The following is a 25,533-nucleotide window of genomic DNA, read 5'->3' on the forward strand; positions in this document are numbered from 1 at the left end:
GTCTGTCATGTAGAATGATGACCGTACTCTTTGTTGACTGACCGAGCTGATCTTAGAGGCAAAGCCCGGCTCACAGGCAAGTCATGTAAGACCTTGGTAAGCTAAAGTCAGCCTAGCTGTAGGCATGAATTTTTCATGTCTAAGTCATGTTTGGAACAGAATGTGTGTGTCTGAGTGTGTGTATGAGTGTACGTGCTCACTACCTGAGAGTGCTGACCTCCTCTTTGGTCACTAAAGAGTTGCTCTCGGCAGCAGAAGCCTGCTGCTTCTTAACAGACTCCAGCTCCAACTCCACCTGGGACAGACCGAGAGAAGAAAACTGGGCTGGATACACAAACATCAAACCACCTTTGGCCAGGTGCCTGGCAGAAACCTTGTGGTTTCAGATAAATCCTGAAAACTCTATTCCAATGTGCTGCTATCTTCTCCAGACAGACACTCAGACAAACAGATATATCCTTTATCCCCCATTAATCCACTGACTCTCATTTTCCATTCCACAATGTCCCACTCTTTGTCTTCCCGACTGGTTGTTTTTACTCTGTTTCTATCTCTGTTGGTTTCTCTCCTATTTCTCACTTCTTCTCCCACCAATTATCCTTCATTTCCATTTGCACACCATTTTCCTCTTTCTCTGACAGTGTCTGTCTGTCTCTCTACTCATCCTCATTCCCTCTCTTCTCAAGACGGATAAGTAATTACTGCTCTACCAGACAGGTGGATTTCACGCGTCAATTCTCATTGCCGTGGCTATGTTGATGTCTCCTCGGCAACAAGAGGCCATGAAAGGGAGAGAGAGAGAGACAGAGAAAGCAAGAAAGACAGTGAAGTAGAGATATGGAGTGTAGGTTACTGATTAGCAGTAAGTGGTCACAGCCTACCTATGGCACATATATAGCCTGAAAGCCACCAAGTCACAAAGCCAGAAGAAGTACCAAGGATATGTAATTGCGTGTGTGTGTGTGTGTGTGTGTGTGTGTGTGTCTGTATACGAACTGTTTGGAGCTGCAGTTTGAGGGCTCCTGTCTCTTCCTGTGCTTTGGTCAGCTGGACCTGTAAAAGAGCAAGAGAATAGGGAAAAATGGAGAAAAAGATCACAGATACAAAATATAAATCATCAAAATGACTTTCTGTCCTTATCTTAATGATATATTGACAGCCACAAAACACGTGAGCAGAGCCTGACTTGAGCAGGTGGTGGAGTGGTCATATATTAACCCAAGCGTGGTGCGCATACATATAAGTTTAAAACATTGCTGCTTCAGCTCACTCCATTTGGCTCCAGTGCTGCTCACCCATGAGCGCTCTGCTGCCTGCAAGCAGAGAGTGCCAGGAGTCCATTTATCTCTACTCTAGTGCTATTAATTCATGATTCTAGACCTTTATAAAGTTTATTGTCTTGTGCACCAAACCGTTTTTTTTTTACACAGAGTATACGCATACAGACCACACAGTAACAGAGGGCATTGCCAAATTTTAGGGGTAAGATCATTCTTTTCAACAACTCATGCGAGTGATAATAAAACGCAAAAGGATTGGCTTTTTTTGGGACAGAGTGAATTTGGAGTGCAATCATTTGTCCACTGAAGATGAGCAAGGGGAGAAAGTGCAGTGGAGGTGAGGAGATGCATTCACAATCCTGTAAGTGCTGGGCAAAATGTCAAGTCACTCAGCTACACTTGTACTCTGGACAGCACTACAGAGGACTAAAAATCAGTACAGCACAAATAGATTCAAATTTGTCTGAAAAACAAGATTATTTTTCTGTGTGTGTTTGTGTGTGTGTGTGAGTGTGTGTCTGCAAGCCCACCTCCATCTCTGCGTGGTGGCTCTGTGTCTTCTGCAGTATGTCCTCTGCCTCTCGCAGACGTTTGGTGAGCTGGGGAGAGTACTCAGTGGGTGCCAGCTCGCTGTCGTAGGACTCGAGGATGGAACGCATTCCGTCACGCTCCTGGAAAAGACACATCCATATTAATACAACAGTACAAAACAGAAATCCTGATGCACTTGTCACAAATTCCCATGCAGCCGAGAATAAAGTCATGCAATTTCAGAGTCTTGTGTTATCAGACATGTAAGGTGGAGTAATGCTTTTGTGTATGTGTTGGAGTAAATTGAGCATAACAAAGCCTTTCAAGTTTTTAGAACGTGTTTGCGTTACTTTCAGACAATTGTTTGGTGTGTTAATAAGACAGGCAAATGCCTTTGTAAATGAAGAATAAAGAAGGAAGCCACGTTTTTTCCTCATCCAAGCCAGGAAGAGATAAGCTTAAGGTTGTGGTCGCGCTCATCAGCATTTCTCCTCTTGTAATAAATCAAATCAAAGACATATGTCTATGTAGACAAAGGATAAAGAATAAATCAAATTAAATCAAAGAGTCACGACAGATAAATGTCTTTGGAAATGAAGCATAAAGCACTAAGCTGCCTCATCTCTCTTATCTGAGATGTGATGGCATGATTTAAGCTTGGGCTGGTGCTCAAGTGAATTTTTTCTCGTCTATAATAATGGAATGGGAGACATTCCCTCAACACTGTACTCTGTCCAGCAAATCAACACACCAAACAGTTGCTTTACTCAGAGCAGCAGAGGATAAAAACCTCCCCACTTCAACCGCTTCACAAGTGTCACTCAGACTGTCAGAGCCTCTCCAAACAGCTCCCTGCTTCTCCCACAGTCTGTGTGTGTGGGTGTGTGGGTGTGTGTTTGCCTCTTTCGTACACACACAAACACACGCACACAAGCCAGGTAAGATTTCAAACTCAACTGAAAGAGAAGTCAACCATCCACAGCACCTATCAGAAATGAAACTGTCAAAGAAAGAAGTGTGTAGGTGGGTGAAAGAGCAAAGGGCAAGAAAGCAAATGGAGACAGAGAAAGAGTAGAGACAGACAGAAAAAGAGACACACTCATTATACATACTACAGACTGACAGACAGAGTAACTGGGCCCTTTAAATGCCTCTATCAATTTTGAGTATTTCATTTTACCCATGGTCCAACATCAGCCACTCCACCTTTCAATAAGTAGTCATCACTGTTAGTCCACATTAGAAATGTCACAAATGCAGAATTTTCATAGTTGATACAAATTCCACGATTCTGATTCAATATCTCAAACAATCCCACAGCAAAAATATTAATTCCATTCAGCATGCATTCCTTTATTCAAAATCTTTACGTAAACATTAACAAATGACATTAAGAAGCATGACTGCAACTCCAAGAGTTTGTACAGTATTGTTTTTACGTATTGAACAAATGAAGGCTACCTTAGAATAACACTTACTAATGGAGCGAGAGATCAAGCGCTGTTGATAGCGCTGATATTAAAAACACTAGTTCTGGTATCATTTCAAGTGCACATGTGCAATAGTCACACCCGATGTCAAGTAAGGAAAATTAACTCAAACACGTCATGCTACAACTTTTTTGCTGCTTGATACAAAAGGAAAATCCACAAGGTTCTCACTTTCCATGCCAAATCTACAAGAAAAGTCTGTCTGATAGAACAGAAATTAGTCTGATTGAACAGAACCTCCCCAGAGAACATTTGTTGCTGCAGACTCTACACCCCGTGATCAGTTCGCTACGTGTTCTGGTGAAGTGATGCACTTGATCACTTCATCAAACAACCAAAACAGGGAGCGCTCATTTTCAGATAGTTGACTACAGAGGCCTGTTTTATAAACTGATGGAGAATGATTGTGATTTGTGGTTCATTGCGCATGCAGAGTCTGCCTGTCACCTGCCTGTAAACATGCACGATGTGGCTACTGTCACAGATAATGTCTCCTGGATGCTAGAGGTAGGTGTTCAGTTACGTGAGGCGGCTTTTGAGTGTGTTCATTCCTGTTATCAGCAGTCCTCGCCCCAGTGCTGGCTGAAAGCTAAAAAGTTAATGTCACAGGGCTTGTCCATGCCCTGATGTAAGAAACACTAAACGCACATACAAAACTTGCAGTATCCACACCTACCTGTACTTATATCATGCCAGCATGTAGATAAATCTTTCGCTTGTGTTTGAGAGTTTTACCTCAGCCGTGCCAGAACATCTAGCATTATTTGGCGTGCACAATAAATCCATTTATAAAATGTATTAAGAAACATATGTTGGTATTCCCAAAGATCTTTCTACCTGTTCTCTCTCCATTTGTTCATGCTGGTGTCAGAGTCTCTTATGTGAAACCTAAAGTCCAAGCTGAATTCTGGAGGAGTGGCAGAGGACCGAGCCAAGGTCGGCAGAAGAAGGAAGGCTTTTTTTGCTTTGTTAGATCAGTGGTTCCCAAACCAGTCCTCAAGGCCCCCCTGTCCTGCGGGTTTTTGTTCCAGCTCTAATCTTGCACACCTGACCCAATTAAGGCCCATGCACCTTCATGCATGCCCTCTTCAGGTAGATCTGTTTCAGCCAATCAGCATGCAGCCCTTAAGTGGATCAGGTGTCAAAGACTAGAGCTGAAACAATAACCTGCAGGACAGGGGGGCCTTGAGGACTGGGTTGGGAACCACTGTGTTAGATGACAGAGTTTTAAAGTAACTAAAAGATGAAAAACTATGATTGTGAATTGTATCTGTACATGAATAACATATTGCATGAACCTGCTGAAATGTCCTGTATTTTTTCATATCCCAATATATATATCGCAGAAAAAAAAAAGGTAACACAAAGTCAGTTTTTTCCAATATTGTGCCACCCAAGTTCACATGTCAGCTAATTACTGCTATAATATAAAATACATGCACAGCAACATATTCAGCTGCATGAATCTTGAGGAAAAGTCATTTTCACTGCATGACTTACGATGTTCAGACATCACAGCGGAATAACAAACATGAATTTTACAAAACGAACAATCCATTTTGTAATGACCTGGAAAACTAAACAGAAAAGTTCACTTAATAATAAAATAGCTCCACTACAGATTTATAAAACCCATGGAACACATTGGTCTTTTCTGCATTTAAATGGAAGGCATGCAGCATTTTGTGCCAATGAGGCTTTTAATGATCCCGTTAAGAATATTTAATAAACACAGAGGCTGGTGAGGACCAAGCTGGAATTTTGAGGGAGACTGAGACTCTTCACTACTGTTAATGTGGCTCATCTGAAGAATTTGTGGAGTTTTAAGTTCAAGTCAGGTTACTCTATCAATGAATATCACCTGTTTGAAATACATGAAATACATGGTTGGCTGAAATGCAAATTTTAATTCCTAAATTTAACATTCTACAGATAATGGGCTACAATTGCCCTGTCAAATTATCTCATGAAAAGAAGCCATGATTACTTTAATCAGATTCAGCCTAAGATTAGCAAATCAAAAACAACATAATCCATTTAAAGATGACTGAGTTGGGTTAATTTAAAAACACTATATATGAAATAATCTTTAATTCAAGTTTATTTGTTTTGGCACCAGAGCAGAGTAATTTGTCACACAACATTAGACAATTGCCTAATACATCCTGTGAGAACACCGCGGAGGAGAGAAACAGAAGACAAACAGGAAGACTGACTGAACACAAACACAAACAAACACCTTCAGAGGTCAGCGTGTGTGCACGCACGCCTGTGTGTGTGTGTGTGTGTGTGTGTGTGTGTGTGTGTGTGTGTGTATCGGAAGGTTGCCCATACGGAACAGCAAGCCCTTTGGCTATTTACTGTCTATTAAATGCAATAAAATTCACTCACTTAATCTAAATCAAAAATCTGTCAGCCCTCTGATAAAAACTCTCATTTTAAACACACAAATAAACAGAGAGAGAGATAAAACCATCATTAGTATTTTCATCATTTCCTTCTCCACTTTTTTTAGATTGCTTTTATGTCAACTCCATTATCTGCCGCATGAAGATGTGATTTCGCCTATATTGGGTCTGTGAGTCAGTCCCTTAACAGCATGTGACACAAACACACACACACACACACACACACAAATCAACAGAGTGGGGCATCAATAGCCTAAAGGTGAGAGCAACGCCCTTGTAGCCAAGAGACTGGTGACTTAAATGTTTGATCAAGTTTGGAAAATCAGCATGGGGAGAGTGCTGCTCTCAACTTCTTTAACACCTACAGTCGAGGTGCAGCTGAGCAAGGCACTTAATTTCCAACAATGCCACAGCATCAAAGAGCAAAAGAGAAAACAAAGAGCACACATCCTCATTAAACTAACCCTGGTTCCATAAAGACTAAAAATTTGAAACAACTGAGTGCTTAACTACAACTGCTATATAAATCTACAAGGGATTGGATGATAAACAACTATTTATTCACAAGTCCAAATGCATGAATGCACTCTCTCTGCCAAAATAATCTTGGGCCAAGTAATAATTCCAAAGCTTTACAGCATGCCTTTAGCCCTGCTTAGATATATGGTGCTGTGTCTATGTGTGTGTGTGTGTGTGTATGCGTATGTGTGTATGTGATCTGTGTACTAAGAGAGGGAGCATGTTGACCTAGGGAATTACACACACACAGAAAAATCAATATCACAGAGAGGACTAGTCAGGAACTGCAGAGCCGGGCGAAAAGGGAGACAGACAGAGCAAGCTCTTGATATCATGTGACGTTCCCAAGCCAATCGGAGGGAGAGAGGCAAAGAGGGAGATTAAGATTTCTTAGTAGGCCTTAAGATTAAAGCACCTGTTGTGTCTCCTGTGATTTTCATATAAAACTCTGGCGTTTAGTCAAGGTGGAATGGTTATACGGAAATATAAACACAAGCTGTGTCCCAATTCAGGGTCTGCATCCTTCGAAGTCCGGGTCCTCCGAAGGCCCAGACTTCGGACAGCGCGTCCTCCCCGTCAACCAAATGGGACGGTCTAGCCTTTGGAATATTTCCTGGTCGCGTAACCGCCGTTACCATGACAACAAACTCCAGAGACAGAAAGATAACGTTTCTTTCCGTCAGACAAGATAAAACAGTAAAGAAAGGGGTTTTGGTTTAACATATATGGCGTTGGATGTTCAAATGAGTAAAAACCGAATATTTTATAATAGTGAAATCTGAATGTTTACATATACTAGATGCCGCCGTGGCCATTTCAGTTAACTTTTTTCGACTGAGCAGCAGCACGCAAACCATCTTGGGATACGGGAGCCCGAGAAGGATAGTCGCGGTGCATCCTCCGAATCGGCTACCAACGGCTGAATAGGAGGACGCATTTGAAGTGAGAATTTGAAGGATCCTTCGACTTTGGATGAATTGGGACAGGCCTTCGCGCAGTGTTGTGACGTAACTGGCCTTCAAATGCGGACTTCGAAGGATGCAGACCCTGAATTGGGACACAGCTATAGTGTTGTGTTTGTGTTTTGGTGGTACCTTGGTCAGCAGCAGCACTCTCTTCTGCAGTCGACGGACAAGAGCATCTTGCGACTCTCTCTTCTTCTGCTCCTCCAGAGCCTTGCTGCGCTGCTGGGCCAGCTCTCCTTGAAGCTCAGACTGAGATCGCTCCACAGTCCTCACACTGAAGCACAGGGATAAATGAACAGGTGGAAACAAAGTGAGCAGCAGTGTGTGTTCGTGCGCGTGTGCGTGTATGTGGACAGGTTAATAACAGGGGAAAGAGAGGAAAAGAATGGGACAGGTTGATAAGTGAGTGGTGAAAGTTTTGACACCTAGAGGAAAACATTTAATAGTCAGTTTAGTATAACAGTCGGTGACAACTTAGCTGACACTATCTGAATCTAAACTGCCTAAAATTATTTACAGCAACTATTTGACTTTGAGGACTGATCAATAGAACCATAATTATACCAGAGGACAATAATTACGGCAGAGATGTGTTAACAGTCTCCTGAACCTCGCTCCCTTTTTCAGCCCCTCCCACATTCATCCCTCTTCCATTCTGCTGTTTCTAATATTTCATAATGAGCCCAATACGCTCATCAGAAGAGAGAAGCTCGTTAGCTAATGAAAGCTTTCTTAGCTGGACTGAGCTGCAGCGTGAATACACTGGAGCGCGCACAGCTTTCCCAAAAGACATCACCTCTGCCTAAACAGGACAAGTCTAATTAGTGGATTCTCTCTCCCTCACTCACTCACAATCTCATGCACATGCACACACACTCACACACCAGTGGTTACTGTCAAGAGTGCTATCAGAATCAGGACCAGTTTAATTAACTTTGTGACAATTAAGGAGTTCTCAGAGATACGCTCCACTAGATACATGGAGAGAGACGTACAGAGAGATGGAGAATGAGAGAAATAGGCTCAAGGCAAAGGAGGACTTTGAGTGTGTGTGTGTGTGTGTGTGTGTGTGTGTGTGTGCGCGTGCGTGTTACCGGCTGGTGAGTGTGTAGTTCTGTTCTTTCAGAGCAATTTCTCTCTGCTGGATCTGAATCACCTCCCTGGACAGATCTTCGGGTTTCCTACAGAGACACAGCACAGAACAGTTAACATACACACACACACACACACACACACACACACACACACACACTCACAATGAAAAATCAATAAGACTGAGAGAGCAGAAAGGACATAGAATAAATGAAAACCATGGCGTTTCCATATTCTTTTGTTAGCCAGCCAGTGGGGAGCTGGGGAATAAAATGACATGAGCAGCAAAGGGAGAGATGAGGAGGATAGTGGGCTAAATACCGGTCACAGTTCTACAAAACAAACTCACTTTATGGGAGATTGCCAGATTACAAAAGATACACACAAACACACATAATGGGAAGGCAACAATGCAGAAGGTCACATACTCCAAGACACACAGACAGAAACACACACCAGGGGAAGAGGGTCACATATCACACATCACCTCCAGAGTGATCCTGCTGTCCAAAATGTCATTCTAGTTGAGAAAAACTGTCATTATTTCAAGACAACTTTAGGGCATCTTAAGTAGACACAGCCGAGCAACTTAAGGCTGGGCAACTTGAAGTCCCACAAAAGACAGACAGTGCCAGCCTAAGGTCTGATTCATGCCTCCCGCAGACATGGACACGACCGGGAGTCGTAGGCACATCCGTGAGTCCTGGACATTCATGCTCTGCTACTTTTTGTCTTTCTTCCTACTAAAGTAAACAGAATCTCTGGCAGACGTCCTCCACTTCATTCCAGCCTCCTCACCTACATCTTTCCCACCTCTCTGTTCGGCCATTCATTGCAGGACAAGCATGTGCATCATCACGCCCGCCATCCATGTTGTTTACATTTTAGTTGGTGCACGACTGCACCACTTGTGGCCGGCTAACCTGCCTGGTGTCCAAGCATACAGCCTGGCCTGGTATTGTGCTCCAACATTTGGGAAGTCCATTTACTTTGTAGATGTCCAATGAAGACAAGAAATATGGGAGGAAAAGGCCAAGATGTAGTGAACAAGCAGCTGAGGGGAGATAAGTTATGTGGAAGTTGGATGTCACAGGTTTTATAGCCACGTCCTCTTAGCCAGTTGGGGTCTTAGATTAAGATAGAGAGTTTACTAATCTCAACACAGCATACCTATAGCAGCAAAAGTGCCTGGGGCCGGATTCTCTAAAGGTTCTTATGATTAAATTTCCTCTTAAGTTCCACTTTTTTCTTATATTTGGGTTTAAGAAGAATCTTAAGATATTTTTGAATTCACAAACAAAATATCTTAAGAACCCAAACAAAAGATCTTAAGAATGCTCTCAACTTTATTCTCATGCTTTTTCTGAAGTATAAATGGGATTCTTGAAATAAATTATCTTACTATTTTTATTGAATAGTATCGTAACTTTAAGACAGGTAAAGGTCATCTTAATTAACCACATGCTGTGTGAAGGTAAGCTATTTTTCAAACATCTTTGATTAATTTAGAGCCAAATTTGATTATATAACATAGATTAATGTAGTAATACCTTAATAATTTTACATTGTATAAGTTAACATAGAGATAATCGTTACCTAAACTGTAATTCAGCCTAATATCTACCTAATAAGTTCGCAAGATAATGTGTAGTTCTTAAGAAAATAATGGAGAATAGCACTTGAGAACATTCTTATGAACTTCTGATTTTTCCTCTTACGAAACGTCTTAAGATTATTAGTAAGAACTTTTTAGAGATTCTGGCCCCTGATGCCCTTAGCAATTTCAAGACAAAAAGATTAGCAATCACTTTAGCGCATAACGTTTCACACCTGTGGTTTCTGGACTGCTGAGCAGGCTATTTATGCCACATATCAGCTGTATCATAATAACCTATTGGTGTTGCAATTGATGGTTAATGTTGGAACCTGTGGGGAAAAAGTGTCCGCATTTTATTTTATGTTTTTTTTTAAGTGGGGTAATAAAAACACATTTTATAAGGGAGGAAAAAAACATACTGTAAACCAAACATAATGATGTATGGTTTTCCAGCATCCCGACCATGGTGGACCACAGAACAAACTAGATGAACCTCCCGCCTCTAGCGATGGGGCAAGGTGCCGCTGATAATGAGGATAGACGCACTCATTCCACTGAACACCTGCCCCGAGGCTGTAAGGCAACACAAGGTCTGCACATCGAGCTGCGTTCCCTGCTATCCCTTTACTTACTACAGAGCACACACATGTACAAGCTAGGTCTAAGGAAGCTAGTGTGCAGTATTTAAGGTTTATTTTTATTTTATTTTTTTTAAATCATTGCTGATTAGGGGTGTAACAATTTCACATTCTAATGGTTCGGTTTGTACCTCGGTTTTCAGGCCATGGTTCAGTTTGTATCAAGGTTTCACTCTCTTTCTAATTTGAACATATTCCAACAATTCAGAGCACCAAGTTGAATGGGGCTTTAGCCACTGCCCCGTAAAGGCTGTGCAACACAGCAACAGTATGCTTTAATACACAGCTTGTGGAGTAGTTATTCATTAGGCCTACTGTTAATCACAATACTCAAATATTGTTAACCAATAGCAGTGTTGAATGTTCTACATTATGTTGTTGCTGTAATTTTACATCGTGCTTAAAAATAAAATAAAACAAATTAAGACAAACATATAAGGTCGATAATCATGGTTCGTCACACATACACAATTTGGTGAAGTGAGAAGGGAGAATCACGTTTTTCTGGGTTCAGTACAAAAACTGGGTATAATTTTCTTTGGTTAGCCCCCTATAGACATTAAACAGAAAGTCAATTTATATACAAGTTCAATATCAGAGTTTACTACCATATCAACAAGCCTTAAATAACAATTCAGCAAAATGGCTGTAAAGTACTAATATGGCTCCCACTAGAGTTCCGGGCAAAATATGCCCACTAGCGCTGTGATCCAGAATACCGGTAGGTTTCATAATAATGCAACAGGGGTCCAGCGGTAATGTCAGATAGGTCTATATGTTTGTAAAAATTCAGCAAACACATACAACAGAATGTCAACAGATATGTCAATATGATGTTGAAATATAATTTATAGCTTAATGATATTCAACCTCTTGTTGATATATAACTTAAATATAAATTGACATTCTGCTGAACTCCCGTGCTGCTGAAAGTGTGGCCCAAAATTCTTACACTCATATTACTGAGAGCATAAGCATAAAGGGAAGTAGTTTTCATACTTTAATAAAACGCCTGTGATGGATGTGCCAAACTGATGATGTCATGACACACACACTGCTTAAGGCAGGGGTGGGCAACCATGTGCCATGGAGAGCCGAGAGGCTGCAGGTTTTCTTTCCAACCAAAAACTCCACCAGGTGATTTCACTGATTACCTCACCTTCAAGCAGAGACCAGGGACTAATCAGTGAAATCAGCTGGTGGATTTTTTGGTTGGAAGAAAACCTGCAGCCTCTCGGCTCTCCATGGCACATGGTTGCCCACCCCTGGCTTAACGGGTCTCTCTCATGGCTATCCCTTAGATAATGGAAAAGGGGTAATTAAAAATCAGATCCTAAATATTATTAAATGAATTAAGGCTACTCACCATAAATCACACAGAGAGAAAAACTCTAGGACTTAGCCTTATCATTGCATAAACTTTATGTACAGGCTACTGCACCAGCAAATGTCATGTGAAGAGATAAACACATTTTGAATATACTGGACCAGTGACCATAATCCAACAGAAATCCATTTGCTATACAAATTAGTGCATGAAAACATATTGGGAATAACATGGAAGAGGGTTAGGAAACAACAAAAATAGAATAGAACAGAGAGAACCCATTAGTGCAGAAAATTTTAAAAAGTAGTGTTAAGACACACAGAGACTGTATACACATAACTCAAACTGTATTTCTAACCCAGTATATGAACTAGCTAGCATTATCCCAATTAGTTCTATGTTTGTGTTAAAACTGCTCCTCCAGCGAGGGAAAACTTCAGACAAACATGCACAAAACCGAGCCTCAAATCTCCCTTTAGCTAGTGAGCACTCCACTGAGAAAGAGCCCCATTCCCAGAAAACAACCCAATATATTTTCATTTCTACTTTGTCTACTTTATCCCTTCTCTCCTTTCACCACATAACTGATTAACCTAATTTAAAGGAAATATTTTCATTCCATTGCTGTCAATTTTATTTTCAATTGTCAACCACATGGGTACACAAATAAACAAGCACAATGTTATCAGTCAGTGTAACAGAGGGACGAGAAATAAACACCAGCCACCAGACACCAGCCAACTGCTGGCAATTCAAGCAGCAGCTGCTGAGCTTGTCTACTCTACCAGCCACTTAGATTGTTGTTTGCAGGGTTCACTTCTGTCCAAAAAACTTATTTTGGTCTGGCAAAAGTAGCAAAAATATCTGGTAAACAAAGAAACCCCACATTCTATGAGACACTCTTCAACTACAGTACATATCTGTACACTGCTCATTAACAACCGCCCCACCAGAAATACTACATCCCAGCCCTACTCACCACTTTCTCACTCTTCCTCACTGACTACATCTGCACTCAGTCTCTGTCTCAATAAATACAGGTTACAGTGATACAGACTCACAACACACACAACAGAGCAATACAATGCATGGAGTAAATCCCGATATTAGATTTTTGAGGAAAATACCAATATAAGTATTTGAAAGTTAAAAAAATCCAGTAACGCTATACTTTTTATGCATTTTGTAACCAAATAGTTGTACTAGAGGTATGTACTGGAAGCTTCTTTTTTTCTTTCTCTTTTTTTAAATTGAATAATAAACTCCTTAACACAATCAGTACTGCCATCTGCTCCGCTGTAATATGCCAAACTGCCAACTCACCTGCTCTACAAAGTTTTGTCAACAACAGAGTCTGGAGGACAAACTATTCAATAACACTGTTCTTAAATTACCTAAACAAAATACGAATCCAACTGTGCACTGCCTCAAGAATCAGCCTGCATCATCACTGCGCCTCAAATTTTGTTGCCCGTGGTCATCGCCAATCTGGACAATATAATGTTGTAACAAATATATTCTAATGTATTTCACAGCTGTTCACAATAGTAACAGTTGATGAGGCTCATGGTCACTGTAGTATTTCTTGCTATTTGAGATAGACAGACAGACAGACAGATACTTTATTCATCCCATTCCATTACTGCACACAACCCAGTCCAGATGTGGATGTGGGGGGTGGTGGGGGTTTACAAACCATTTACAAACCATGGCCAAAACATAATCTTTTAGTATATTGTATTTATCCAGGAGACTCCTATGAGTTACTGTTTAGATATATTACGTTAAAATAAAAATTCAAATGAGGAAAAACAATAGGGAAAATACTTGGAGAATCTGTGGCTCTAACCACTTCTCAACTCTGTATGTACTGTCTTTTAATGTTTGCAGAATGACCAGTATATAAACCAATCCCAATCCCAGTGTGTCATGAGCCAATATCGGATGATAATATCATCCAACCAACTAGATTCGTTAACAGTATGAATCAGTCATGTATATCTATAAGTCACAATATTACAACAGTGACCCGCTAGGCAGTAATATTTACAAACCAATAAGAGAAATCCACACCAATAAAAGACATGGTGGCATTTATGAAATGTTTCAAATTAAGGACAAAACAAGTTGCAGGCTGAATATGCTCTGTATAATTGTCATGACAACATAACGTCTGATAGTATGACATTATCATATATTCACTGCATTGGGGTGGCATGGATAAAGAAATCAGAGGGTTCTTGTTTGATCCCTGGCTCCTCGAGAGAGTGTGCCGAATTGTCCTTGAGCAAGACACTGAACCCCTATCTGCTCCTGATGAGCAGCCTGGCTCCTTCCATGGCAGCCTCTGTCATCAGTGTGTGAATGTGTGTGTGTGTGTGTGTGTGTGTGTGTGAGAATCGGTGAATGTGAGGCACACATTGTAAGTGCTTTGAGTGGTTTGAGCTGTCAGTAGAGTAGAAAAGTGCTATAGAAATGCATTACTGCAGTAACAAATACACTAGTATGCTACAGACAGCTGCAAATCATTTGAAATTTCCCAAGAAACTATATGAGCATGCTAAGAACTCCCCCCTCCTCGTTTTCTTTTCCCTCTTTTTGTCTGTCTCTCTCCGGTGAGCATGAGCACCTGATTGGAGGTTTGTCCCTGCCCAATGTAAGGAAGGCTGGGGCAGTAGGAGCTCTCCCTCCCAGACAAGCAGCCTCCTGATCATCCCAGGGTGTTTTTGTTACTTTGTTCCTTATTTTATGTTTTGTTTTCTTTTGAGGATGGAGGTTTGGTAGTCCAGTTTTCGTAGCTTTGTTTCCTAGTTTAGTTTAAGCACCGTTTTGGTGGTTAAGGGGAAAGCTCTGGGTCCGACGGCCCATTTTGTGGTTGACCCATACTTCCCCATCCTTTTGTTCATTTTGGCTGGGCCTCCAGACTCCCATAGTTTCAGTGAATTATTTTTGTAAAATAAAATTCATTTTGCTCAGGAATTAAATGTCAGGTTGTGGCATCCTCTCTATATGTTGCTGGTCACAAGGTGGAGCCAAGTGTTTGTTGTTGTGGCCATAAAAGACCATGATGGAAATCCAGATTCAACATCTGACGTTTCATGATCACTGAACTCAAAGGAAAACTTTGACAATTACATACTTGGCAAAATGCAGTGCTGTACAAGTGAAATTATGTCTACATAATCCCCTGCAAGGTAATCCCAATATCCCACTAATACACCAATCTGAGTCAACACTATTTTTCACTGGTACACAAAACATTGTTGTAGTGGGTGCAATCAAGGTGAATGTACTGCAGTAGGAAATGGTTTCGCTTAACTTTAACTTTCAAATGAAAACACCGTGTTGGAAAAACAACCTCTATCCCATATTACAACTGAGATGTACATTTTGCAGGAGTCTGTGAATCAATGCGAGCTGCACTGACCATAAGTTTAGATCGGCATGGAACCTCCTGTGCATGGTTGTGGGACCCCCTGCCCACCTTTAAAGAAACTAAATATTTAATTTATGTTATTAATTTACCGTATTTCACCAATTAATCGCCTGGCCGCAAATAGCCGCCTGGTTCTTATAAACGCCTGGGGTCTGCACCCATTTTGCGTATTAAATGCCCACCCGAATAACCGCCGGGGCAATTATTTGCATTATATTGAGGTAACCCAAAATAAGGCTATTCACCTTATTTTTGCAGCAGTAAACAGTAAGCCGCACAATAACTGTGCGGCACTTCCGTTTTCTGTCAAAATAAGAGAGCTAGCTAATGTAAGAAAAAAGGGTGTACCGTAATCTTAAATTGCCCGACTGTAAATATGTTGGACAGTAACTGTCATCACAATAATGGCCTGGTGCAGGTCTGTGCAAAAATAAATAAAGGCTTGCAGCGAATAGCTGCCTGGTTCTTTTAAACACCTGGGGTCCAAGTTGATTTTGTGTATTAAACGCCTGGGCGATTAATTGGGGAATACGGTATATGCACTCATTTCATTTCAGCTCAGTGTGAGAGCCTCTACTGCATTTTACTGCCACTAGTTTCGCACTAGTTTCTCTCCTTTCCCCTGTTCTCTTTGTTTCACCAAGGGCAAGGCTTAGCCCCTCCACACACACACACACACACACACACACACACACAGTAGAGCATAAGAGAAACAGGTTAAGTGAAGATGACGACAACTCGTTACGTTACTGTAAGTGCAATAAAAGCCTCCCAATAGGAGCAATTTATTAATGTAATCTGTCTGAACCCAAAGATGGACAGACTTCATTACCATATGTCTGAAATTCAGGCAAAAATATCTGCGTTTGTGATATCAAACACACCGAATTTGTAAAATATGATTCCTTTAACTGTTTGTTTAGTTTAAATGTTCTGTAATGTTGTAATTAATTGGGTTTATCAAACACCTCGCCCACCGTGGTCCATCCCCCTCTCCAAAGCAGTAAAACTAGGGGAAACACTGCTTTTAATTGTATCAACAACAGTCAGGCCACCAATGATACAGCACTCTACGCACCATCATTTTGAGGCAAGTTTAAAATTTTTAACTCTGTTGAATTCCTTGATAATCACTTGGTTTGACTTCAGTATTCAGAAAAATGTAACAAATTCCTACCACATAATTAGCCGGGTATATTACTGCATGCTATAATCCTCCCTGTTTTTTTAAATAAATGTAAAACTAAGGCATGCTGTCATAGTTGTGTCTCATATCACATTAACTAAGACTAAAAAGGAAACATTACATTATGGGAGCAATTTCACTGCCGAACTCATTTCTATGTGGCACTACGTTTTCTTCTTCCCGTCTTGCGGGACACTACAACACACACATGCACAAACAAATGCATTCATGGTATGAGACAAAAAAGGATGTGCTGTGTGGATGTGCTCCATTTAACAATCTGTTTACATCACAGGCTGAGTTAACCATAGACAAACTGTGCGTGCGTGTGTGTGTGTGTGATGGACAAGGAGGCTGCAGTGTTTATAATCTGTCGGATCTGCTCCACTGCTCACAAGGAAACATGCAATCATTCTCTCATTACCAGCTTTGAAGGGAAGCACAGACAGAGATACACATTCACCACAGACGCTATCACACATACATACTGCAGACCCAGAGAAACACACACACAACAAGCCTTCTTGCCTTGCTGTTAATTTCTTGCTTAGATGTTAACTTTGATGTTAACTACTACTGCTAAGCAAACACACACACACACACACACACCAAAGCCATGAAACAAATGTCCAAAAGTCTCGAGTTGCAGTTCTGTCTTCCATCTCCTGGTCCAAGATCTAAGTTTTATAAGTTCAAGTTTTATAAATATATAAGTGCGCAGCGGACTGTGGACTGTAGAGTGTACGGACGATAATTACTGTGTTTGTGTCACCCAAACACGTAATTTTTCTTTACAAGTAGCAAACTATGGAAGATGGGCAAGAAAACAACTAAAGACCGTGAAGAGGCAGACACATCTAAAACACCAACCAGAAAGTGTCTAAACTTTGGGACGTTTAGTGGCTAAAACCAACTGAGCATCTCCTCTCTTGTACTGTTAGTAAACACTGGCTGTCCCCTTAGTGGACGGAGACGCAAGATCTTCGAAAAATATAATGATTCTCAAATGTTCCCTGGGCACGTACCGTTTTCCCCAGTGAACTGAGCCAAACATGTTGCACTGTTCAATGAGAGTAGCCTGTCACCCTCACAGATTACGCACAAACCAACCACCAACACCAAGGAACTGCATCTTACCCGAGTCGGCCTACACATCAGGACAAAACAGAGACGATGATCCATAACCGGCTCCGAGTTGGAACAGGGTCACAATTTCCTGAGACCCAGGTCTCACTGAGCTGCGACCTTATCCACACTACTGTCGGCTCCTCGTTATCGTTAGACTGCACCGAGTTACATTATGGTGCGCTCAAGCTCTATTCAGTAAAAAGTGAGTATTGGGCGAAGGTAAATTATTATGTTATCATATGTTCAAATGTAATCTTGTAAAAAAAAAAAATGGCAACAAACTTGAATAAATGCAGTTGTTTTGAAGGAGAAATCTGTAAATGTTTTCACTGAAATATAAAATAGATATTACAGAAGCAACTATGCCCTGTTTAACTTCCAAATACTCATTCTAACCCATAGCTTATAGTACATGAATGCAATATGGCACTTAATGTGTTAAACAGGTTTCGTTTGGGAGGATATCAAACCAAGGAATCAAACCAAAACCACAGCAGGACTGTGGAAGAGGCAGTGTGTTAAGAGTGACCACAGCGCCCCCTGGTGGTGGCAAATTATATCACAAATACAGATGGAAAAGGCTAAAGCTTGGAAGACTTGTCTTTCTCTGTGTCTGTCACTCTCTCTCTCTCACACACACACACACACACACACACTCTGACCTTATGTTGAGTCCAGTCGATTGTCCCAGGTTCTCCCAGGCCTGGAGCTTCTCACACAGCCTCTGAGGTTTCACAAAGCAAAATAAAATATATTTGTGAGTGAAAGCACATGATGTTGGTTTGCCACTACTACAGCATCAGAATGTAAATTTTAAAATTAAAATTAAAATATTTTATGTTCTCCATGTTAGTGGTAGAATGGTTTGATTCATAGCGCGATTCAGTTCAGTTTAAATTAATTATCTTAATGTAAAGTTTATTTGTAGCTGAGAATGACAAAACAATGCAGCATTTCTTCAATCTCAGCGGCACATATGCTGGAGCGTTTTCCTTTATACAAATAGATATATTCTCATTGTTTTTCTTTTAATTGTGTATGTGCAAAAAATAAACCTATGTATTTTTACTGATAAGTTTTACTCATAACAAATGCATACAATAATCAAATGGCTAGCATTACCAAACACTAGTTAGTAGTTGATAGTAGATATTTTTGTTAACTGATGTTTTAAAAATATTTTAAGATGTTAATTTATTTATTGTTTTGATTAATTCATAAGAAATGTGAATTATATCATCATACAGTTACACCTGAATTCAAATGCCGTGATCATTAGAAAGGCCTATAACTATAAGCCATTGACTTAACAGTCTAAATCCCTAACAGACAGGGATTAAACCGAATCATATGTGCTGCTGAGGTTCAAGAAATGCTGAATTGTTCTATGATTCTCAGCTACAAATAAAATTTACATTTACTTCACATTTAAACTGAACTGAAACAAGCTTTGGATCGAAACATGCCACCTCTAATACAAAGACAATAAAATGTACTTAGAAGCAGATTTAACCTCACATTACTGTTTGTCAGAAGGGAAACAGCGTCTATCTTTTTTTTTTTTTTAATCTCAAATGCTATACAATTCTAGGCTTTTCCAGATGCAGTCCAAGCTTTGTGAGAGCTTTACGAGCATCTGCTTTTCAATTAAAAGTAATAATCCACAACCGTTTTACATCAATAGATGTACAATTTCATCCTTTATTACTGACTGATACAATGTAAAAGTGATTCAACCTGTAGTCAGTTCATGAAAAGTTTTAACTCCTGGAAACAACAACAGCCCTGAGCATCTTTACTATCGTGCAGAGCTTGCGCCTACACTGAGCCTACACAAAAGCAATGACCACTTCTCACCAAAGGTGTCCACAAACCTAAGAAAAACATGAATCTGGTCAATTATAACTTTAAATTTAATCAAGGATTGCACAGTCCAGGATTGCACAGTCCAGATGTAATTTATCTTTAGTCAGCATGTGTCATTTTAATTATTCCAGATTAATGCCTAGTCCTGCCTAAATTTAAACCCTGTCTGGAAAACCACACCTGTCTGGAAAACCACATCTCACGCAAAAGTGACTCTGCCTGTCATGTGCTGAAAAAAATCTTTGTCTTAAGTCTAACTTAGCCTCTATCACCTGAATGAAGATTAAATCATTTGGTATATTTGCAAAACAGAGGGCAGCTTACAGATCCGGATTGTATACTGGTTTGTAATATTGTCATATAAATTTTCCACAAAGCTGCATAACCCAGCCTGGCCTACACAGCTTTCATGGTTATCAGTCAGTTTTTTAAACACTGTTAAGTCTCTCTTTTAATGTTATTTTGATATAAATTACTGTTGACGCTGTTCATAATACTGAGCAATCCATTTCACAAAACAGCCTGACAGACTGCTGCCATGGAGCGGTCGCTTAAAACCTGGCAGCATGTGGCATTAAACCGTCTGCTGGAGAGCAACGTGTGTGTTCTGTTCATGTTATGCGTCTTTCATGTGTATGCACATATTACCAAGGCTGTTACTAAAATTAATACATGTAGTGTTTACAAAAACACAATATGCAAGGATACATCACAGAACCACACAATCAAAGCAATGCTGCACCAACACACTGGGTACCTCTTTCTCCAGTTCCATGTTGACCAGCTCCTCCTTGGTTCTCTCCATCCTCTCCAGTTTCCTCCTCAGCCCTTCTACCTCCTCCTTCAGCAAGCTGCTGTTCTCTCTGCTTTCCCTGGACAGAGCAACAAGAGACAGGGAGGAAGGGAAGTGGACAAAGCAAATATTATAAAACTAAATTAACTGTAAAGCTTGGCACTAGCATCTAATACCGGAAGGACGTAGTTTTGATCTGCTCCTATATTCATCCGAAATATTATAGATGACATAATTTGTTAAGAAACGGCTATTGTTAAAGCAGTGACTGGTCCAGTTCAAAAACATTTTTAAAGAGTTGTTTTAACTGTATGCTTCACTATTCAAGAAAGATCATTAACATGTCTCTTGAAACTGGATGTTTTTTGTTTTTTTTTTAAAATCTTTCAAAATCGCAGCCATAAAACCCCTTTCAATCAGGGATCAGGACAAATCACATCTATGAGACAACCCTGATCCAGGTGGTCCGCAATCTCAGGCTTAGCAGTGACGCCAACAATATTCACAATATTCATACAGAACACCTTGAGAAATGGAATGGCCTCTCTGGGAGTGTTTTAAATTGGTTCCACTCTTAAATCTCAGGGAGAAAGTGTTTTGTCACTATGGGAGGGCGTATATCAAGGAAATATGACTTGGCTTTTGGTGTTGCTGGGGAAAGCTGTGTTGGTCCTTGGCTTTTTTTTTTGTTATATATGCTTCCTTTGGATGATGTTATCAGAGAATATAAGCTTAATTTCTGCAACTTTATTTCATTGGACCCAAATGATTACTAAACTTCTGCCATTTAACAACTAGTTTGGCTGCAGTAAAAAAAAAAAAAAACAAATGGACACAGAATAACTTTCTTTTATTTTTTTAAAGATTAGTTTTTGGCATTTCTACTTTATTTGACAGTCACAGTGGAGATAGATGGGAAGGGCAGGGGAGAGAGAGGGGATGACATGCAGCAAAAGGCCTGATTCAAGCCTCAGTTGCTGAGATCGTGACTGAGCACATGGTACGCGCTCTTAACCGGTGAGCCACTGGGGCGCCCCGGAATAACTTTCTTAAATTAAATTGTTAGAAAAGAGAAATGATATTAGTCACTTAGGCTCCAGTTGCCTCCAAACTTGGCCTTTTGGCCTCAGAGGTTAGATCTGACGTCACAGGCCTGGGCATTATACTTGACTCAGACTTAAATTTTAAATCCCACATACAAAAGGTGACCAAAGCTTTCTTTCATTTAAGAAGTGCTGCAAAGGTATGACTGGTTCTATCCCAACATGACATTGCAAAAACCTGTTGAATTCTGCTGCCATGCTTTTAACCAGAACAAGAAGAGCAGGGCACCCCAGTTTCAGCTAACCTGCACCGGCTACCCGCGTCTTTAAGAACTGATTTTAAGGTTGTTTTATTTGTTTGTAAGGCTCTTAATGGTTTGTGACTGGGCTACATTACTGATCCTCTGTCATTTCATAATCCTTCACAACCTCATATATCCTCTGCTGCCAATTTTAGCTGTTTCTATTTATTCTCTTGTATCTTCACAATATTGTAAAGCACTTTGCGCTGCCCTGTATGAAAGGAGCTATATAAATAAAATTCTAGCATTATTATTATTAGTAGTAGTGGTAGTAGTAGTGGTAGTAGTAGTAGTATTGGTAGTAGTATCATTATTATTAATATCCATGACCATTATGGGGTTGGACTTGGCTGTTGATGTCAAAACAAGAAACAATGCCTTTCTATTTGAAAACCACCAACTTCACTGTGTCAACTGCAACTTTTACAGAGATATTAAAAAGTTAAAACAGTATTTCACCTGAGGTAGGCGTTGTCTTCTCTGAGACGCCTCAACTCCTTGTCCATATCTGGAACCCTGGCCACCTCTGACTTCATAGTCCGCACCATAACAACGTCTTGCTCCTGGAGAGCGAGACGCCTCTCCAACTCCTGGTGAGATAGAGAGAGACAATCAGATCACTCAAAAGTATGGATGGACTGATATACCGGCACACTATCCACATCAGCCAAGGTTGGCTTTAAAAAGCAATAAAATTCCAGTGTTATTTTTACTGCCAATATCTGGCTAACTGTGAAACTGGCATTTGTGTGAGCTTTTTTTCTAGCAGCTTTTCAGTTACTACAACCGAAAAATTAGCAATGAAGTAAAACTAACATGGTGTTTTGGTTACAAAACATGTATATCTTAAGACAAAAGAGGCTTAGTCCATACATAAAAACGGACAGCCAGTGAGGTGCAGACTGGCAAAGAAAGGTTAAACAAAAAAGACAAAGGGTCCTCTTTGGTTTTGGCTGACAATGGGTGACTTGCCCCTTGTCTTCTTTGAAAAAAAAAAAAAAACTTAACATGCTTTGCGCCTGTGTTTGTACTGCAATTTTAACAAAAATGCATATCGGTATTGGGTGTTATGGATGGGAATACAGTATTTATCAGGCTCAAAAGACAATATCATTCCATCACAGGCCAAGGGGAATACAAACAGAGACAGTGTTATGTGTGCATGTGCTGTAAGTGTCGCATACCTTGATCTTGATGATGTGCTCAGAGCAGGAGGACTGGGCAGACTGGAGACTTTGGCAAAGCTGAGACACTTCCTGGTACTTCCTGATGATTAGATCCATCACATACAGGGACACACACAAAAAAAACAAATACTAGCATATGTGTGTACTAAGTATTTATGCCTTTCAGTACATATATTCAACTCAGTGTGAAACAGCATGAAACAGAGCTAGATGAGTGGCAAATCATGTGAGCATATCTATGTGTGAGCATGTGCATTTACCTGCGTTGTAAGTCCAGCTGTTCCTCCAGTGCCTGGTTTTCAAGAGTCTGAGTGGAAATGGTGGCATCCTGGTTCTGAATCTTCTGCTTCAACTCTCTAATCTCATCCTTTAACGCACTGATGGTCTGCAGAACAGCATACAGAACAAGAACACATAATATAGGAGAAAGGAGAACACACAAAATTGTGTGTGTGTGTGTGTGTGTGTGTGTGTGTGTGTATACCTGGTTAGCAGTTTCCAGTGTAGAGTCTCGTTCCTCCAGTTTCTGGGTCAGGCCCTCCAGTTTCTTGCGGAGAGCTCGGTTTGCCTCCACCTGCTCTGACTGGCTCTTCGCTGACTCTGCCTCTCGCTCCTCTAGACGTTTTATTCTCCCCAAGAGTTCCTGGTTCCGGTCCACCTCACGCTGTAACACAAAATGATGACACGCAGTTTTTAAACAATGTCTTCCCTGACTCTTTACCCAGGTCACATGAGGTTTTCCGAGCTAGAGAGTGAGAGAGAAGGAAAACATACCTGTGGGAATGTGTACTAGGTTTCTGCAGTAATTCAATGTTACCATCATCTTTCAACAGAATCCTATCATGATGAGGTAAAAACATAAATGACTCTGTTCTCTAAATTAATGGTAATAAATAAATGCTTATTGAAAGCTCCAAATCCGACCCCAGTCCTTCACTGCATTTACACCCTTTCTCTCCACCGTGCCTGTCTAACAAAGCAGAAATGCCCCCTCAATGATTTTTTTGTTTTGTTTAAAAAAAAAGCTCTAAAATTAATACCAAAAGGGCAACTATTATTAAAAATTTCATCACAGTTTATTGTAGCATGTAAAGGTGACAAATTAATGAAAAAAAAACAAGGTGTCTCAGTAAGTTCCAGAGGGTTGGAAAATCCAAGTTAAACAGCACCAAAGCTGCTCTGGTGGCTCGTAATGGCTCAGCACCTTACCAAGACATTTTTCAAGACATTTTTTTCCTTTTATTTTACACCTGTCTGCGATGAACGTTACTTTAGCAGCTGGCACTATCTATCAATATAAAATCGTGATAGCTACAACGTATCATGATATCTGTAACAAGAGATGACTGGATGAGGATGTATCAGGCGTACCTCAAAGTCGCGTGCGCTGTCAGAGGCGGCCTTCTCCAGTTCAAAACGAGCTCTCTTGTGACTCAGCTCCATCTGCCTCTTCTCCTGGTCCAGCTGGAGATACTGATTCTTGGAGTGAAGCTTCTCTGCTGCCTCTAACAACTAAAATACAAGACACACTGTTATCGCAAGGACATTTGAAACATGTATGTGCATTTCTCCATCTCACTGCTGAGGCGGTGAGTGTGTGTCTTACCTCCATGCTGCGTTTGTACTGCATCTGCAGGCCGGCACCCGCAGCTGCCTGCTCTGACAGACGCTGTGGAGGATCAGGACGGGATATGAAGGAGTTGAAGGACTTGAGGGTTGCAAACACCGTGGTGTCATCCTCTAGATCCATGTCACAGCCTCTGAGGTTGCCACACAAATGGAGAGTACAGATTGAGGGAAAGTAGAGTCTGAATTTAGTGCAGTGACACTAAAAAACAACAAAAGCCTTAGTTAGCTCTGGTTAATAGACATAACGGTATTAGTCAGATGCTAGCCAGAGGTATGACGCTGAAACTGGCAGCTTTAATCTTCTGTAACTCTTAGGATAGCCTTCTTCAGGTTAGCTATCTTGGCATTATTCATAACTACAAACTGTCAAAGAGGCTAAGTGGGCTAACCTAGCATAAACAAAGTAAATATTTGGTACATTAACCTTTAACGCTAGTAGCTAACTATTACTTTGAGCTGTTCACTTTCCCTGCTGAGCTGAGATATAACTTTACATCTTGGAGGATGCTAAAGGGGTCCTAAACTGCATGTGGATCTGTGTTTAATGTTTTCTGGCTCATGTGTGAACCTCACATCAGGAGAATTAAATGCTGCTTCCTTTAACTTAGCTGTTCAAAAGTGTGTATGTAGTAACCCCAGGGAGGGAGCAGGCGTTATGAGAGCGTCGTTTAGAAGCATAAACATGCACTCACCTTTCAAACTTCACCTGTTTGTGCAGATCAGGTTGGTTGTGGAGAAGTTGTCCTCACCCTGCTAGCTTGTTAGCTGGGAAACTCAGAAATCCCTCCAGTTTGCTTCAACGAGAAGTGCGTACTATCGCGACACTTGAGCCACGGCGTCACACGGCTCTCCGGCTGCAGCGGAAACTACAGCTCTGCCTCCATAATAATGATAAGGTTTAAAGTTTATTAGTTTATTACTGTTTTACGCTCCGTTTCATAAAGTCCGTGCCTCTCATCATGAGCAAGAAAAACAGGTTGTTTGCGCAGGCGCGGGTGGGCGTGGAGAGATGAAAGTAAACAACTGTACTGTCTCCTGTGGGTGATTAATAACAACTGTTGACATTGGCCACACACATACACACACACACACACACACACACACACACACACACAC

The 25,533-nt window shown here is 40.7% G+C and overlaps 1 protein-coding gene across 3 annotated transcripts in view; it reads right to left on the reverse strand.

Moving 5' to 3' along the window:
• Nucleotides 1-25,255, reverse strand: part of mad1l1 (mitotic arrest deficient 1 like 1) — a 68,072-nt gene extending 42,817 nt beyond the window's left edge. The window contains exons 1-14 of one of the 3 annotated variants that reach the window (XM_030060973.1): nucleotides 25,110-25,255; nucleotides 24,395-24,548; nucleotides 24,160-24,300; nucleotides 23,273-23,452; nucleotides 23,049-23,173; nucleotides 22,786-22,867; nucleotides 22,061-22,191; nucleotides 20,221-20,335; nucleotides 18,260-18,321; nucleotides 8,288-8,374; nucleotides 7,323-7,467; nucleotides 1,811-1,951; nucleotides 997-1,053; nucleotides 204-295 (exon numbers count right to left, since the gene is read on the reverse strand). In XM_030060973.1, the coding sequence (XP_029916833.1) occupies nucleotides 204-295; nucleotides 997-1,053; nucleotides 1,811-1,951; nucleotides 7,323-7,467; nucleotides 8,288-8,374; nucleotides 18,260-18,321; nucleotides 20,221-20,335; nucleotides 22,061-22,191; nucleotides 22,786-22,867; nucleotides 23,049-23,173; nucleotides 23,273-23,452; nucleotides 24,160-24,300; nucleotides 24,395-24,538 (1,502 nt within the window). In that variant the 5' untranslated portion in view covers nucleotides 24,539-24,548; nucleotides 25,110-25,255. Of the gene's footprint in view, nucleotides 1-203; nucleotides 296-996; nucleotides 1,054-1,810; nucleotides 1,952-7,322; nucleotides 7,468-8,287; nucleotides 8,375-18,259; nucleotides 18,322-20,220; nucleotides 20,336-22,060; nucleotides 22,192-22,785; nucleotides 22,868-23,048; nucleotides 23,174-23,272; nucleotides 23,453-24,159; nucleotides 24,301-24,394; nucleotides 24,617-25,109 lie in introns of those variants that run through there. The other 2 variants (XM_030060981.1, XM_030060987.1) reach the window with 2 other exon arrangements.
• Between the last annotated feature and the right edge of the window lie 278 nt (nucleotides 25,256-25,533).

Source organism: Myripristis murdjan, chromosome 1 (genome assembly GCF_902150065.1).
Source record: "Myripristis murdjan chromosome 1, fMyrMur1.1, whole genome shotgun sequence".
Taxonomy (NCBI): Eukaryota; Metazoa; Chordata; class Actinopteri; order Holocentriformes; family Holocentridae; genus Myripristis; species Myripristis murdjan.